Consider the following 15,083-nt stretch of genomic DNA (forward strand, 5'->3'; position numbering starts at 1 on the left):
CAAATGTATTCCAGTGGTCTGCAGATTTTCCTCAACATACAGCATTTAAAAAACACATTAAAACAGACCAGTTTCCAGACTAAACTAATGAAGAATTACAATTCAGTGCAAAATATTTTAGACTGCATTTCATTCTAGTTTTCCTCAGGTGAAGAAGTGGTTGCATATTATTAAAAATGTAACAAAAGCAGCTAATGCTTTCATAAAGAATATTACGTTAGGGATCCCACCCCACCCTCCTCCCCCCATCTCTGCCATATTTTGAAAACAAAATAACATTTCCTATAGCCAGCAACTTTTTTTAATGTTACATATACTATTCTCAAGGCACATCTGATGATATATTTTATAACACAGTAGGTGTCAAAGTATGTTTAACATATGATTTCTTCAGGATCCCTCCCCTTTCTGAATTCCAAATGGAGGAACTGAAAGTGCGATGTAAAGACTGGCGATCCATATTCTATCTTTGGCAAGCTTGTACAAGCACTATTGTAAAATGTAATGTAAAAGAACTGTAAACTAGGAACTTCTTCAGTTTATGAAACACCATTCAGGACTGCTGCTTCTTGAGTGTTTTCTTCTTTTAAGGTATTAATCTTTTCTTCTCCTGGAGTACGCTGTAGCTTAGAAATTTCATCGCCAGAAGCACTAGTTGGGCCATTTATTGCCTTTTCTGAAGGACCATGCTCTTCAATCACATCTTTTGCCTGCCAAAGGGAGACAACTTTTCAACTTCTTTATAAATGAAATCTATAGCTGAGGAGGAAAACAGCTATATAAACATTAGCTAATAAATCATTTCAGTTTCACATATGACATTGGATCAAAGAATTAAAATGTTCTTAAAAGTTTCAAAGCATATACCAATGTATTCCACCTCTACTGGTCTTTCAACTCTATCTCTAGTACCTAACAGCCCTTAACAACAGGAAGAATCTGGACTTGTTTACTGAAAACTCGAACCTAATTTAATTTTAACCACTGGAAAGCTCACCATGTAAAAGATATAAGGTTAATACCCTAAGCAAATAATGCCTATTTTACTCACCTTTACATTTCACATCCGTTAAAGCATTTAAAAGACTTGACACTTAAAGAGGTCTATAGCTATCACTGAGAAGAGATATATATAGCCTACTGCTCCCCAAATTAAGCCAATAGTCTCTGTCCAATATCTTTGGATAGAATGAATTTTACAAATGCTATTTGGAATTCTAAATGAAAAGTATTCCAGGCTCAAGCATGCATATCTTCAGTTACCTGGGGCCAAGAACAAAACAAAGAGTAGTCTTTAAAATATTATTTGTCTAGTTGGGGAAACAAGTGATCATACAATAAGATAAGTAAACATAAAGCTAAACCATACCAAAAAAAATAATAAAAAAATAAAATAATAATAAAAAACAAAAACAAAAAAAAACAGAAACGAAAACCAAACCAACAAAACCTACAGGTTAAATTCTCCTTACCATTTCTTTCTTGTTTTTAGCCAAAGTTTCCCTTGGGATGTTTCTTTGTCTGCTCTGAGACTCAGCTCTAGAAATATAATCTGCAACTGTGACTGTTGAAGATGAAAAAAAAATTACAGGTGTTGAAAAAATATTTCTAAAGTTTATTTATGGATAAAGAGTAATTTTACTTTTAAAATAAACTGACGGTGGGTAACCCAATTTCAAAATTTTAAGCTGGGTACCACCTCCAACCAAAAACAAAGCTTGAAAAATGTGCCTGTGATTTAGTGCTGACAATAGAAAATTCCAAGCTGGAGATCAAGGAAGCCTAGATTTTAAGTCAGCTTTCTTAAGAATCCAGCCATTGCTTCCGGTTGACTCCACGGTTGGGATAAAGTTTGATATAGAAATCCACAACCAAGAATAGGAAATGCAGCATTCTCAGCCCAGTGTTTGCAATTCTCAGTGGGGAAAAAATGGGGCACATTTGGTGCAAATCACGGTGTGCTATACTTCACCAGAGATATAAAAGATGTACTCATATATTAGTTTTTTTTTGTTTTTTTTTTTTTTAAGTACAAGATATCCAAGTGTGGTATTTTACAGTCCTTCTTTTAACATTTCACACTAGAAACCATTGTGAGTGATCTAAAATAAAAAACTACAAGCAAACTAAAGATGGCAGACCATCACCCTAAAAACGTGGACAATAATCCTGGTGGGGAAAAGGGCCGCCATTAATTCTGTAACAATCCCTTCCCTGCTTCAATAATCTTTCAAGGGACTAACTGAAGTGTATGTGTGTTTGCAAGGAAGTGGATGGCAATAGTGACATAAGAAAAAGACTAACACAAGCTAACACCCTTCTGCCAACCCAAGTGGAAAAAAATGATCTCTGTTCTACAGGTACTCTGGCCTCACTTTACACCTCAATCCTTTCTCTTTAGGACTTTATAGCTTAGAATTTACTGATTTGAAGAAATGTCAAAATGATTGCTCTCTTTCAAAGAATTATTTTCTCCCAGAAACTGGTGAAGAAAATCTCTGATTATGTGAAATACAAGGTATTTTAAATTACAGGATGAGAGCAGGTTTATGTAAAGAATGAAAACTTCAAGTAAATTTTAAATTATTTATTTAAAGTCACTAGGGGAGAAATGGTCAGTCCATTAGTTTCAAATTGTATGAAAATAAATCATTTTGATAAAATAAGAAAGCTGGATGGTATTTACAATTCACTTTTTTGTGATCACAAACTAACATAATCCTTTTATAAGATCCAGGAACGTTCTGAAACTATTAATCTTTTTAAATCTCAAAAAACCACTTAATTCAGAATGCAAATCATTTATTAGAAACAGCACTAAATAAAATATGTTTCCTGTCTAAAACTGCCTCTTGTCTTCCAAATTGTAAGAAACTCACTGTGCTCATTTTGAAGCTTTTAAAATCATTTAAATCCACTGTTAATTTATAAAAACACTTAGTAATAGTTTCCACAATTAAGAAGAGGAATACTATCAAGTCCATTTCATTATTATGTACACATATATGGTGGCAAAAACATTCTAGAAATGATTCTAGTTTGTGTAACACCTTCATGAATTCATTCTGTTTCCATAGTTCAACCCTTAGTGACACCTGGAAGAACTCAGCTACTTGGAAACCCTTCTGCATACAGACATCTTGCTAACTTTGAGTATGTGACAACTGTTAGAACCCTTCATCCACTATGCACACACACAGAATAATATACTTTTTTGATATGGGTATCAACATTAGAGGCACATAGCTGGAAAGGTAAAAACTTACCAGTGCCCCTCCCCCATAAAGGGAGGTACAACTAAAAACAAACTCAATTGACTCAAAACCTGTTTATAGCTAGTCCTTACAATACTAGCCACTTAAAAGGTCAATGAAGATTAATTAATAATTAGAAAAAAAGATAGGCAATTTGTGCAGCATAATTTGGACTGTAGAATTTCCTAAGTGGTCTAAGTAAACCAACTTGACACAAGTGTTATAATCACATTCTTATTAGTAAGGAATATTCACTGCTTAATTTATACTAAAGACAACAAGAAATCTTGAGCAAATGAGAATAAATTAAATTATATAAGGGAATGTTGACATTTTAGGAGGCTACTTTCCTAGAAGCACTGCCAGGGGCAAGGAGAAAATGATGTGCCTGTTCCATTAATCCTATCTTGGGGGGCTGGAGGGGGGGCTTTTAACAGTTTTTTAGGGGGAGGAGGCGGAAAGGCAGGCTAGGGAACAAGAATTTCCAGGAAAAGTGGCAATCCAAAGAACAGAGTAAAATAGGAATAAATGCACTATAGAACACAAACCATCATATTACTGGACACCCCAAACTACTCAATTTTCAATTAATATCATACAGAAAAATCTTTCTCTTCTTTAACACCACTATGTTTTTGATGTCCACTGACTTAATAAACCACCATCTAGTTAAAAAATTATGTTATATGTTAAACCCACAATGTACCTTGAATTTTCTTATAAACTATGGCCAGAAAGTACTGTATTCACCACTGTGCCAACTTTAAAAAACAAAATAAATATGATTGCTTGATCTAAAGAATATTTCTAACACTACAGAGAGAAGAAGAGAAAGGAAAACAATAAAAAAACTTGGCGGAAACTTTCTATTTTTGACAATATTAAATTCCTTTTTAATTTACAACTACCTTTCAAACACGGACTTTTCTTCAAGAATGGAACTAACACCTTTAAAACCAGTTTTCCCAAATGTCTCTGCAACCACTAAACCTAAAATATTAAAGATACTTGAATTTACATTCTGTATTTGGGGAATAGACACCCAAAAATTTGCTTTTGTAAAGAATGCAGAAAATGATTAGTTCAAAAGGGGTTTATTTTTGGTGCACACAATTTCTTCATTGTGAATATACACGTAATTCTCTGTACACAGGAAACGGAATTATGTTCAAAATAATATAGACACAGCAAACAAGTTTCTTTGAAGTTACTAAAAATTATGTCTACTTAAATTAACATTCTAAAACTAAGTAAGTACTATTAATTTGAATAGTTAGTAGGTGTAAGGGAAAAGGCATCACACTACAGTAAACAAACAAAACATAACATGCATTCCTCTTATTAGAAAAAAGACACTTTCAAGTATTTTTCTCATTTATGCTTTTTTTGTTAACTGTGGGTATTCACAATTCCCACAAAAATGAGGTGCTGAATCCAGATATAGTGAGCAGCACCATGCAAAAGTTGCCCAATTTTGCCAATCAACCTCAACCACAATCTACAGCATAGTCCCTGGGATGGCAGGCCCCAATTCAAGTATGAAGAATCTGCCAAGTGGACAAAATAATGGTCTTCTCAATAGTATTTCCATGTAAAAAAATTAAAACACAACATTAGTTCAATTAGACAGGTTACTAAACATTTACGAAGTGAAGGAAGAATGCATTTTAGTAGTCTTATTAGTTGAGAAAACAATTTATGTAATGCACATCTTGAATGTATATGCACACATGTGTACATGTAAGTATAATATATTTAGAAAGCAGACACATGACATTTTTTTCATGCTTGTGACCTGGTGTTGTCAACAGGTCCACTCAAAAGTTACCTGGCTGTCTATCTTCTGCCTGACCCCTGAAACGACGCCTGCGGCTACGATTGCGTCGCTGGGGTTTTTTTTCACTATCATCTGTAATTGCAAAGTTTACCATGAACTATTCTGACAAAAACAAAAAACAAAATAAAAAAAACTTCTTTCCTTCAAAGATTTAAGAAAAGCGAGAGAGAACCTTTTAATTAAACAGGGAAGATAAAACGACATACATTACTGACAGGAAAATAATTTTGTAGTTTTAACCATTTCAAATAGATTAAAAATGGAATTACCATCTGGAAAGTAAGAGGGTTTTAACTCTTAATTGAACAAACTGAAAGACTTAATTTAAATTACCATGATTCAGGAATAAAGTCTTCCTTTCCAATACAATTTAGTTTTTAGCAAAGTTAATAACATTTTAGCCCTTTGAAAGTTAATGCCTACTCAATATACATACCTTCACTAATGTCATAATACTTTCTAAAGAAGCAAGCTGAAAGCCCAATTTTGGTTTATGAACAGTAAGAGTATTAAGTGCCTTGCAGTTTGAATATTTATATTGATTTAATGGCATCAAAGGGCACTTTTAATAAACACTTTCAAGTTTCAAATAATTTGGCTATATAAATCTGAAAACCAGACATTTCAGACAGATACAAAGCTATCTACCTTGTTTGAATTGAAGTAAACACTAAGAAAACTTCATTATGTGAATTGCATTAAGTTTGGGTTTTGTTTTGTTTTTGTTTTTTGAAAAAAGCATCATACATTAACAATAGACAATAATATATCTTTTTCCCTAAGTGCTTACATACCTAGCCCATTTTCGTTAACTGAAGCTGTATCAGATTCAGTCATCCCATCCATCAGAACAGCATCTTCATCAGTCCTTCGTCTACGAGACCGCCTACGACGGTTAGTACTGTGATGAGATTCGCTGGCATCAGTGTCTGCAGTCTGATCAGATTCTGTATTATCAAGTAAGCTGTATGGATTGCTGTCTGGATCTTTGAGCACTATATGCATGTCAGAGGCAAGAAATATTCGTTTAAGAGAGCTGCAGTCATTAGAAATGCTTTGATCTATATTGAACTACATCTACAATTCTCCCCCTATATTCCATATTCAAAAAAAATGTTTCCTGTATGACTATTTTTCCTGGAAAGTAATATGAAGAACTTTAAATGGCAATGAAAAATTAAAGCAGAAGATGAGCAAACACCCTCACCTTCCTACCACTTCTCTTTGTTTTGAAAATGTATTAGAAAACAGTATATTATTACTTGTTATTTTTGACATTCACATCCTTAGCTAGTCCTACCCAGAAGCTAGAGAAATGAAAAGTGGAGAGACATAAATACACAATTTTGTCCCCTTTACCAAGTTCAAGGTGTCAGCTGCTTCTTTGTGCTAATGTTAATGTGCTATACCCAAGTAAATCACAACACCTGCATTCCATGGCATAATAGAAATGTTACGAAACTGAAGCAATCAAAACAAGTGTATACAAAAAAAATCAAACTAAGAAGGTTCAAATTCTAACTGGTTATAGGAAAATATAAAGTTGACTAGTACTCCCATCTCCAGAAACAAAGAATGAAGGTGGGGTAAAGTAGGGTGAGGGTGAGAAAGGGAAAGTTTTAAGATATAATCATAAGGAAAAAAATACCCATCTTACCTATGTGCATTTATTGCCTCCACCAATCAAATTATAGAAGAAATTCACCTAATCACGATTTTTCCTTTCTAAGTTTCCGTAACAGCTAGCAAGCTAGCATCTTTGCAAAAGACACTAAGTTTATCCATTAATCATAAGCACTAGGTAAAGTACATTTATTGTGCAATTCAGCATACTACAATTTTACAAACCTTGGTAATAGTGAGCAATGTAGTAAAATATAAAAGTATTTCCCTAAAAGCCTGTAAAATGAACTTAGGGCTCAAAGATCACTGGAACCAGAGTACCTTTTAAAAATTGTGTGATTTGTTCCAGTTTTTTGTAGTTTGTAAGCAAGTCTGGTATATATTTAATTATATACACGTATGTTCTATAACATTTAAAATACCATATAAACTTTCACGAGGTATATATATACATTAAGAAAACATGGTTTTCTTAAAGTGGTATACAATAAAGATATGTTAAGGCCGTGTCTATGACATAATCTAGTTCACACATCTCTAATGATTCTGTCCCCCAGCCCATTAAGCTAAGCAAAAACATTCTCACAACTCCTACCAAAAAAAAAAAAAAAAAAAAAAAAGGAAGGAAGAAGACGACATTGGAGTAAAAAGTTGCTCATGCATCTCAGTTCTCAGTCTTCTATACAGCTCAATTCCTCAAACAATACAAAAATTTTTAAATTTCACAATTCTTCCCTGTTCCCAAAATCGTACATAGTGCAGCAAAAGTTCTCAGTTGATTTTCAACATTAAGAATATTTAGTATTACATAACTTAGATCTCTCTTTGCATTAGAATTTTCTGGGTCTGGCAAACAGAAATATAGAACCCAAAAATTCTAGCGGAAAAAAAAACATTCTAATTAATTATGTAAGCCCCCCAAAACTAGAGGAATCTTTGACCACTGAAACAGAATCAGCCAACTAAAATTTCTGACTGGAAAATTCTAGCTAAACCTTCACTGAGAAACACTCTCCAAGGTTTCTCCTTATCATATGCTCCACTACCTTCCTCAGCGAGAAGACACTTGGGGAATGAATTAACTTGTACAAGGTTATACTGTTTACAAAATAAGGATGCTGACATAGTACATAAAAGACTACCAGAACTGATGGAGGATTTGCCACCACGTGGTCCACCACGACCTCGACCCCCTGAAACACTTCTCCCTCTTCCTCCTGGGCGTCTCCTACTGTCACGCTGATGTCGGCTCTCTCGATCATCTTCTCCTGCCAATGACCAATCACTCAGCTCGTCTTTACGCTCAGATTCTGTTTCAGAGGGGTTAGACAGCTCAGAGTTTGTACCTTGGGAAAGAGAACATAAGCCGATTAGATTCCTGATTTTTTTAAAAAAGGGAAAATAAGGAGTGAAACTTGCCAAAATTATTTCCTACAAATTATTTTAATCACCCTATTAATTGGCTGATTCAAAGGAAGCTAAATTAAAATTAATGTGAAATTTCCTAAGTAATAATCAAATATAATATTATACTAATAATATAGGATCTACTAGTGGGAGATTAAAAATTGGTTTAGATATACTGTAACTTGGTAATTATACTTAGCAGAGATTTGTTTCCATGAATACAGAAAATAAATATTAAAACAAGCAAAAAAAAAAAAAAAAAAAAACAACTGGTTTAGATGTGCAGAAATACAGCCAATATAGTATTACAGCAAAGACACAAAACATTACATAGATAATGCAAATGCAGTTAGTATCTGGAAATAGTCAAAAAAAAAACTTGCCCACTTTTAGGTTTTAGTATAATGAAATAACCGCTATTATATTTTAAAGCAAATTTAATCATATTCACAAAAACGAATAGTTTAATTGTACAGTGTATTCTACCATTATTTTATTGATTCTATGAAGCACACTATTTCACACTTTAACATCTCTGAAATCACAGTGTTTCTCATAATCGATAGTCTCTTATAAATTGTGAGTGTATCTTTAGTGGTTGTACATAAAACAATTACATTTTATGAACAGTGGCTTAAATTAGAATACACTATTTGAAATTACAGAATAAATTTTAAGAATGTTACTAAGACAACTTTAACCTGACAGAAAAATTTATCATGATTCTAAGAGTTTACAGACCATTTCTAAGGTTCCAGTGACCTATTTTAATAGTGATCTTTTAAAAATTTAAACATTGCAAAGATTCTATAAAAGCCTGCAATATCATTATCATTATATCACAATTATGTGTTAGATTTAGATGACTCAATCACTACAATACTCATTTCCACTTCTATTCTTTGTTAATTCTGGGATGCCACTTCCATCCCTCCCTTTTATATCAAATATCCAAATAGATCTCTCCTTGAGAGCCCAGTTCAATTTGTAGTTTCAGACCAATTTAACTGAAAAGACTCCTCCCCTCCTCTTATTTCCTTAGAAGTAACATGTATCTATCATGCAATGCTGTCATGTGTTGTTTTCTATTTTTTTCCCTTTGGATTTACATCTCCCTTGGCCTATGGTAGAGCTTTCTTCTACCTCTAAATGCCCCCCACACACCTAACAATTAGCACAATTCTATTAAAGCAATCTGCTGCATGACTTTGATGTTCATTTGCTCATCTCCCAAATAAAAGTGATTCCATGATAAACCACAAGTTCCCTACAGTTAAACCCCAGTCATTTGATGATGGAAGTAAAACGTAAGAATTCTTCAGATGCACAACAGTAAGGTACCCACAATAAACCTTAACAAATGAAGAGGCCTAACAATTTCCTTTCTCCTTTAAAGAAAATTCTTCAACATTCATCTTTTTTTCTCCACTTGACATTAAATATGGATGTAACCAGTCAATGATATAAGAATGACTTAGTTGGAACTTTTATAAAAAATACAGCAAGTTTCTAGTATTTACACTCAAGTGTGTTTATTAGGAACGAGAATCTCACAAAAGAGAATGTCTCTCCCAAACACTTATTTATCCAAATGACAAAAAAGAATTTATTAACTGATGTCACGGTTTTGTTGGAGTAAGGGCAATTTATCATTTCATGAGTAGTGAAAACATCCTTTGGAATGTATCTGAATTTATTGACAAACCTATGCACTGCCTGAAAACATTACCAAAATCTGAAGATAAGTAATCTCATTTTTGAAATTTTTACAAAGTCCCTATTGAATTCTCTCTAGAAATACAGTGTATTTAACTCAGTGTCACAAGCAAGGGAATTCCTACTAAAGTTTAACCTAAATCTAATATTCACAGGAGTGCTGATACATAGGGGCACATGTACCCCAATGTTTACAGCAGCACTTTCAACAATAGCTAAATTATGGAAGGAGCCTAAATGTCCATCAACTGATGAATGGATAAAGAAGATGTAGTTTATATATACAATGGAATACTACTTGGAAATGAGAAAGAATGAAATCTGGCCATTTGCAGCAACATGGATAGAACTGGAGGGTATTATGCTAAGTGAAATAAGTCAGAGAAGGACAGATACATGTTTTCACTTATATGTGGATCTTGAGAAACTTAACAGAAGTCCATGGGGAGAGGGAAGGGGGAAAAAATAGTTACAGAGAGGGAGGGCGGCAAACACAAGAGACTCTTAAATACAGAGAACAAACTGAAGGTGGATGGGGGTGGGGGGGTGGGGAAGAGGGGAAAATGAGTGCTGGGCACTGAGGAAGGCACTTGTTAGGATGAGCACTGAGTGTTGTATAAAAGCCAATTTGACAATAAATTATATTAATAAAAAAATATAGTATTCAAAAGACTTAAGGGGGGGTGGTCTAAATCATAAATACATTTCAGTAGATAAGACAGATACTGAAGTCAAAAACAAAAATGACTAATGAATTGGCTAGTGCTTTTGCTTTATTCATATTAAATAAAGCTTAAACGTTTCTGGGATGGCAAATAGAACTTTGCAGATGTGATAAGGTTAAGAATACTGAGGTGGGGAGATTATCCAGGTGAGGCCAAACTAATCGAGTGGATCTCAGCTACAGAGAACCAGAGACACAGCAGCAGAACTCTACAGTCACTGGCTTTACAAAACAGACAAAGAGGGGGTCAGAAGCTGGAAATATCAAGGGAACAGATTCTAACCTGGAGCCTCAAGAAAGGACGAACATACAGTCCTGCTGACAATTTTAGCCCACTGAGACTCATGTCTGACTTCTAACCTAGAAAACTCTTAATACATCAGTGTTAAGCCTTTAAATTTGAAATATGTTAAAGCATCAACAGAAAACTAACAATGTGTTGAAATCACTGCAACCATTCTTTTAATTTTGTAAAACAGAAGTTAATGAATCCAAAAAAAAATGTTTTACACTGGGCTTTAAAAATGATTCAAAGTAATCCATTTTTTCATGACTCCAAATACTTATTTTTAACAGAACTTTACATCATATTTTCCCCTCTCCAAAACTTCTAAAAGCTCTTATGAAGATGCTTTACATCCTTTTCAATGATCATGACTGCTTAACAGCAAAAGTACCATGTTTTATCAACTCCAATATGCCATCCATTCACTGAAAGACATATTTTGTGTGCCACTAAAGAAAATGTTGCCAATTGCAGTTTTAAAACATCATCCATTCTAAGGTATATACCAACTTCAGGGCTACTAGAAAAAGTTTCTTACATGACATACACACACACACACACACGTATATGTGTGTGTGTATATATATTATCACCTAAAAATCCTGGTATTAAGTAGACAAGAGAACATCTATAACCAAATTCAAATGGTTTTCTCTCAAGCCCACTAAAATTCAATAGCTATTTCAACAAACGCAATGATACTACTAGTCTGCAAAGTTTCAGAGGTAAGAGTGCCATCTACTGAACAACTTGCATAACTTTCTTCAATCCAGAGGATATTCCCTCTACCACTCATAAAAATTTATTATCTAATCATAAAAACTTATTATCTACTTTCAACAAAGGTATTTTGCAAAAGACTGGCCTCAGTAAGTTGACTTCCCAAAGGCTTATAAAAGTCTTCAATGAATTCACCATCCTCATCATCCAAAAAAAAAAGCCAAATCTAATTATCTGTACTAGTAGTTTGTGGCTCTAGAATCATTCAATATACTTATTTTCTCTTTAATCACTCATTATCTGTCTTCTGTATTAAATGTATTTTCAAGAATACGGTAGTACTTCACAATTCTCAGATCTTCACATGCTAAAACATGTTCCTGGAATTTTGCTTTTCAGCTCTCAATACAGAGTTAACTTTAAATAATAAAAAATATCAAGAAATTAGAACATGGAAATATATGAAAGGAAAGGGATAATTAACCTTTCAAGTCTACAACAAATCAAAGTACAGATTTAATATAATGCTGGCATTATTAGATGAGTCTTCAAACATGAAATCAGATGTGGAATCTGCACACTGTTAAGCTTTTATATATTCCCACTTTCTCTAAATGCCTTCTACTTTGGAAAAGTCTTATGAAATATTTTCCTAAAGCAGTTAGGATGAACAGAGGAATGGAGAAAAGAGAAGGAAAAGAGAAAGGGAAGAAAACAAGGGAAGACAAATCAGGTCACTGCTAAGATCCAAGTCCAAATGCAGAAAAATGGAACTCCGAAGCTGAAGAAGAATAAGTGAAAATTTAGGATTAGAAAATTGTTGACCACCACCATCCACTGGCCCCTTCATACATCGGTTAGGGCCCCATCCTCACAATGAAATACATTTTAGAAAAATGTTCATCTATAAAGTGTTGATTTGGTTCTGGCTTTTAAAAAGCCCTTTTAGTGAAATGTTCTTTGACAAAATATTGGCAGATGTGACAGATTTATATTCAAAACTGCCAACAGAGCTATTAAGTATATTTTAAAAAACTAGTACAGATGTGCTACATGCAACCTTAGCACACTAATTAGCATAGTATTTCATTTTTACTTCTCCTGGAGGGTAGGCAAAAGAGGATTTAAAAAAAAAAAAAAAAAAAAAAAGATTCCTAGCAATATCATCACCATTAGTAGGTTTGATATGTTTACTTTCTATATATAAATATGTGTACAAAAATTCCATATATATTTAGAATAAACATGATCATGAACTGCCAACCTAACAAAAAAACATGTTTGATCTCATTACATAGCTCCTTGAACATCATATACCTTTTACAGTCATTACTATAAAGACATATGACTTGGAACACTCTCCTGCCCTCCATGCCAAAACAGAGTGAAGAACTAACTAAATCAAAAAGTTAAAAAAAAAAAAAAAAAATTGTTTTTTTTACCATAACCGGAGGTGTAATTAGGGCCCCGACGACCTCTGCCTCTTCCACTATAAGACCTAGAACCTTGTACAGAAGAGACGGTACTTTCATCAGTGGCATATCCTTTTTCCTTTTCAGGCCCTCTGGTGGAAGAAGGTCTGAAACCCATACCAATCTGTCGTAGCTGTTCATCAATCTGTAGGCGTTCCATTCTTAGCTGTTCTACTTCCTATGAGTAAAACAAAAAAGGTAAATATTCTTCTATGTTGTATCATTTTTACCATCTTAAAAAAAAAAAACTGAAGCTATACTACTCCCTACCAATGAAAGAAACTATGATTGTGACCAATTATTTGGTAAAATACAACTGTGTACTTAATAAATACAATTCACAAGGTCATTTGCTGACTCAATTCATTAAACATTTATTAAATACCTTACTGAGCACCAACTATGCTAAGTGTTACAGGCATACAATATTAAAAAAGACAAGGACTCTCCATGTTCAAGGGTTATATTTAACGGACAAGCATTAAACTATTTGTTGGTGGTTACAAGGTAGAATAAATGTTTCTTATGCTAGGGCAGTATTCTCACTGGGAGTTTTAGTTCCTATATGTAATAATGTATGTATGCATAAACTGTTAAATAGCTAATAATTACACAATATTACCAGACTCACCCCTCAAGAAATTAAAACTCTGCTAAGTGGGATATAGGTGCCATGTATAAGAGGGACTATTAACCTACTTTTCCATCAAAACAGTGACACCCAAGTTGTGGCCTAGAGGTACCAGGAGACTTGGTCATTCAGAAACTAAGGTCATTACAAGATGTGAAGGTAAGGTAACTTGACAAAGCTCTTGACTAAAAGGTAGTAGAGTACTAGAAGATAAAGCATGAACATAAAATGCCAGACTGAACTAAGATTTCTAGAGATGAATTTCAAAAGAATGGTATCAGATATGCTTTCGAAATATTAACATAGCAGCAATGATATGAGTGACTAAAAGAAAAACCCACTACTAGAGACAGAGCTGTTGAAGGTTTTACAAGAGAAACTTAGTAATAAAAGTAAAAAAAATAACAATTGTAACTTTTAGTAACTTATGGGGCATTTTCCTAAAACCCTTGCTCTTTATCAACTCAAATAGATTATATTAGAAACAATGGTTAAGATCAAATGAGGTCTACAGGGTAGTGCATCTGATTCAGAGAACACCAAAGTTACCAAGAAAGCACATTTTCACTCCCAGTTCTCTGCCCTATTTGCACCTAAAACATCAAGGTAAAATAAAATGGTTTCAGTGTAGCACAGATAGATACATAAAGTGATGACAGTCACATTATAGGAACACAAGCATGATCATTTCCTAAAGAGTAAGGAAAGAAATATAACAGTTCAGAAAAAAGAGAAACAACGTGCATAAAGCCCATCATTTTATTATGGGACTTTAAATTTTTAAAAATTTTAAAGGACTTTTTACTTTTAAATTCTCATGTAGAAAAACAGGGTAAATCTGAAGCTTGATTAAATTAAATTATTTTAAAATAAAGAACTGAAACTTAACATGAATATAAAATTGATGTAACCTTTAGTTTAACATGTGAAGCAACAATGACATGAATGTGGAACAGCATACAAACCTTTAGATAAGCAATATGGTACTCTAAAAGAACTTGCACATTTCCGATGCTTTCTTTAGTGCCAACAAATACAAATGGAACCATACCCTGTAAGAAAACACAATGTCTTCAGTATTTAATATTTTAACAAAGTTCTAGTATAAATGTGACATACCAATGTATAATTTGGAAAACTTTTCTAAAACAGCGATTTAAAATTTTAAATTTTTACTTTTAAAATACCAGTTTGTATCAGATTTTCTAATTTCTAATTCAATCTTTCTCTGTATACAAACCACCTTTTAAAGACATTTTCCTTGAACTGGTATGAATTTACAGACTAGATACCTCACCTTGGTGGTGATGGCTTTAAAATGGTCAAGTACATCACCTAGATTATCCCTGACAAGGGCACATAACAAAACCGTTAACGTCTGTGTATTGGAGGGAGTGCTTCTTGACCATTAAC

At 33.5% G+C, this 15,083-nt stretch overlaps 1 protein-coding gene across 5 annotated transcripts in view; it reads right to left on the minus strand.

The window, feature by feature from the left end:
* Window positions 1-278: 278 nt before the first annotated feature.
* FXR1 (FMR1 autosomal homolog 1) overlaps window positions 279-15,083 on the minus strand; it is a 60,809-nt gene continuing 46,004 nt past the window's right edge. Inside the window, exons 11-18 of one of the 5 annotated variants that reach the window (XM_049629560.1) lie at window positions 14,636-14,722; window positions 13,160-13,217; window positions 13,010-13,072; window positions 7,857-8,060; window positions 5,886-6,086; window positions 5,083-5,163; window positions 1,473-1,564; window positions 279-710 (exon numbers count right to left, since the gene is read on the minus strand). In XM_049629560.1, the coding sequence (XP_049485517.1) occupies window positions 540-710; window positions 1,473-1,564; window positions 5,083-5,163; window positions 5,886-6,086; window positions 7,857-8,060; window positions 13,010-13,072; window positions 13,160-13,217; window positions 14,636-14,722 (957 nt within the window). In that variant the 3' untranslated portion in view covers window positions 279-539. Of the gene's footprint in view, window positions 711-1,472; window positions 1,565-5,082; window positions 5,164-5,885; window positions 6,087-7,856; window positions 8,061-13,009; window positions 13,218-14,635; window positions 14,723-15,083 lie in introns of all 5 variants that reach the window. The other 4 variants (XM_049629557.1, XM_049629561.1, XM_049629559.1 and 1 more) reach the window with 4 other exon arrangements.

Source organism: Panthera uncia, chromosome C2 (assembly GCF_023721935.1).
Source record: "Panthera uncia isolate 11264 chromosome C2, Puncia_PCG_1.0, whole genome shotgun sequence".
In the NCBI taxonomy this organism is placed as follows: domain Eukaryota; kingdom Metazoa; phylum Chordata; class Mammalia; order Carnivora; family Felidae; genus Panthera; species Panthera uncia.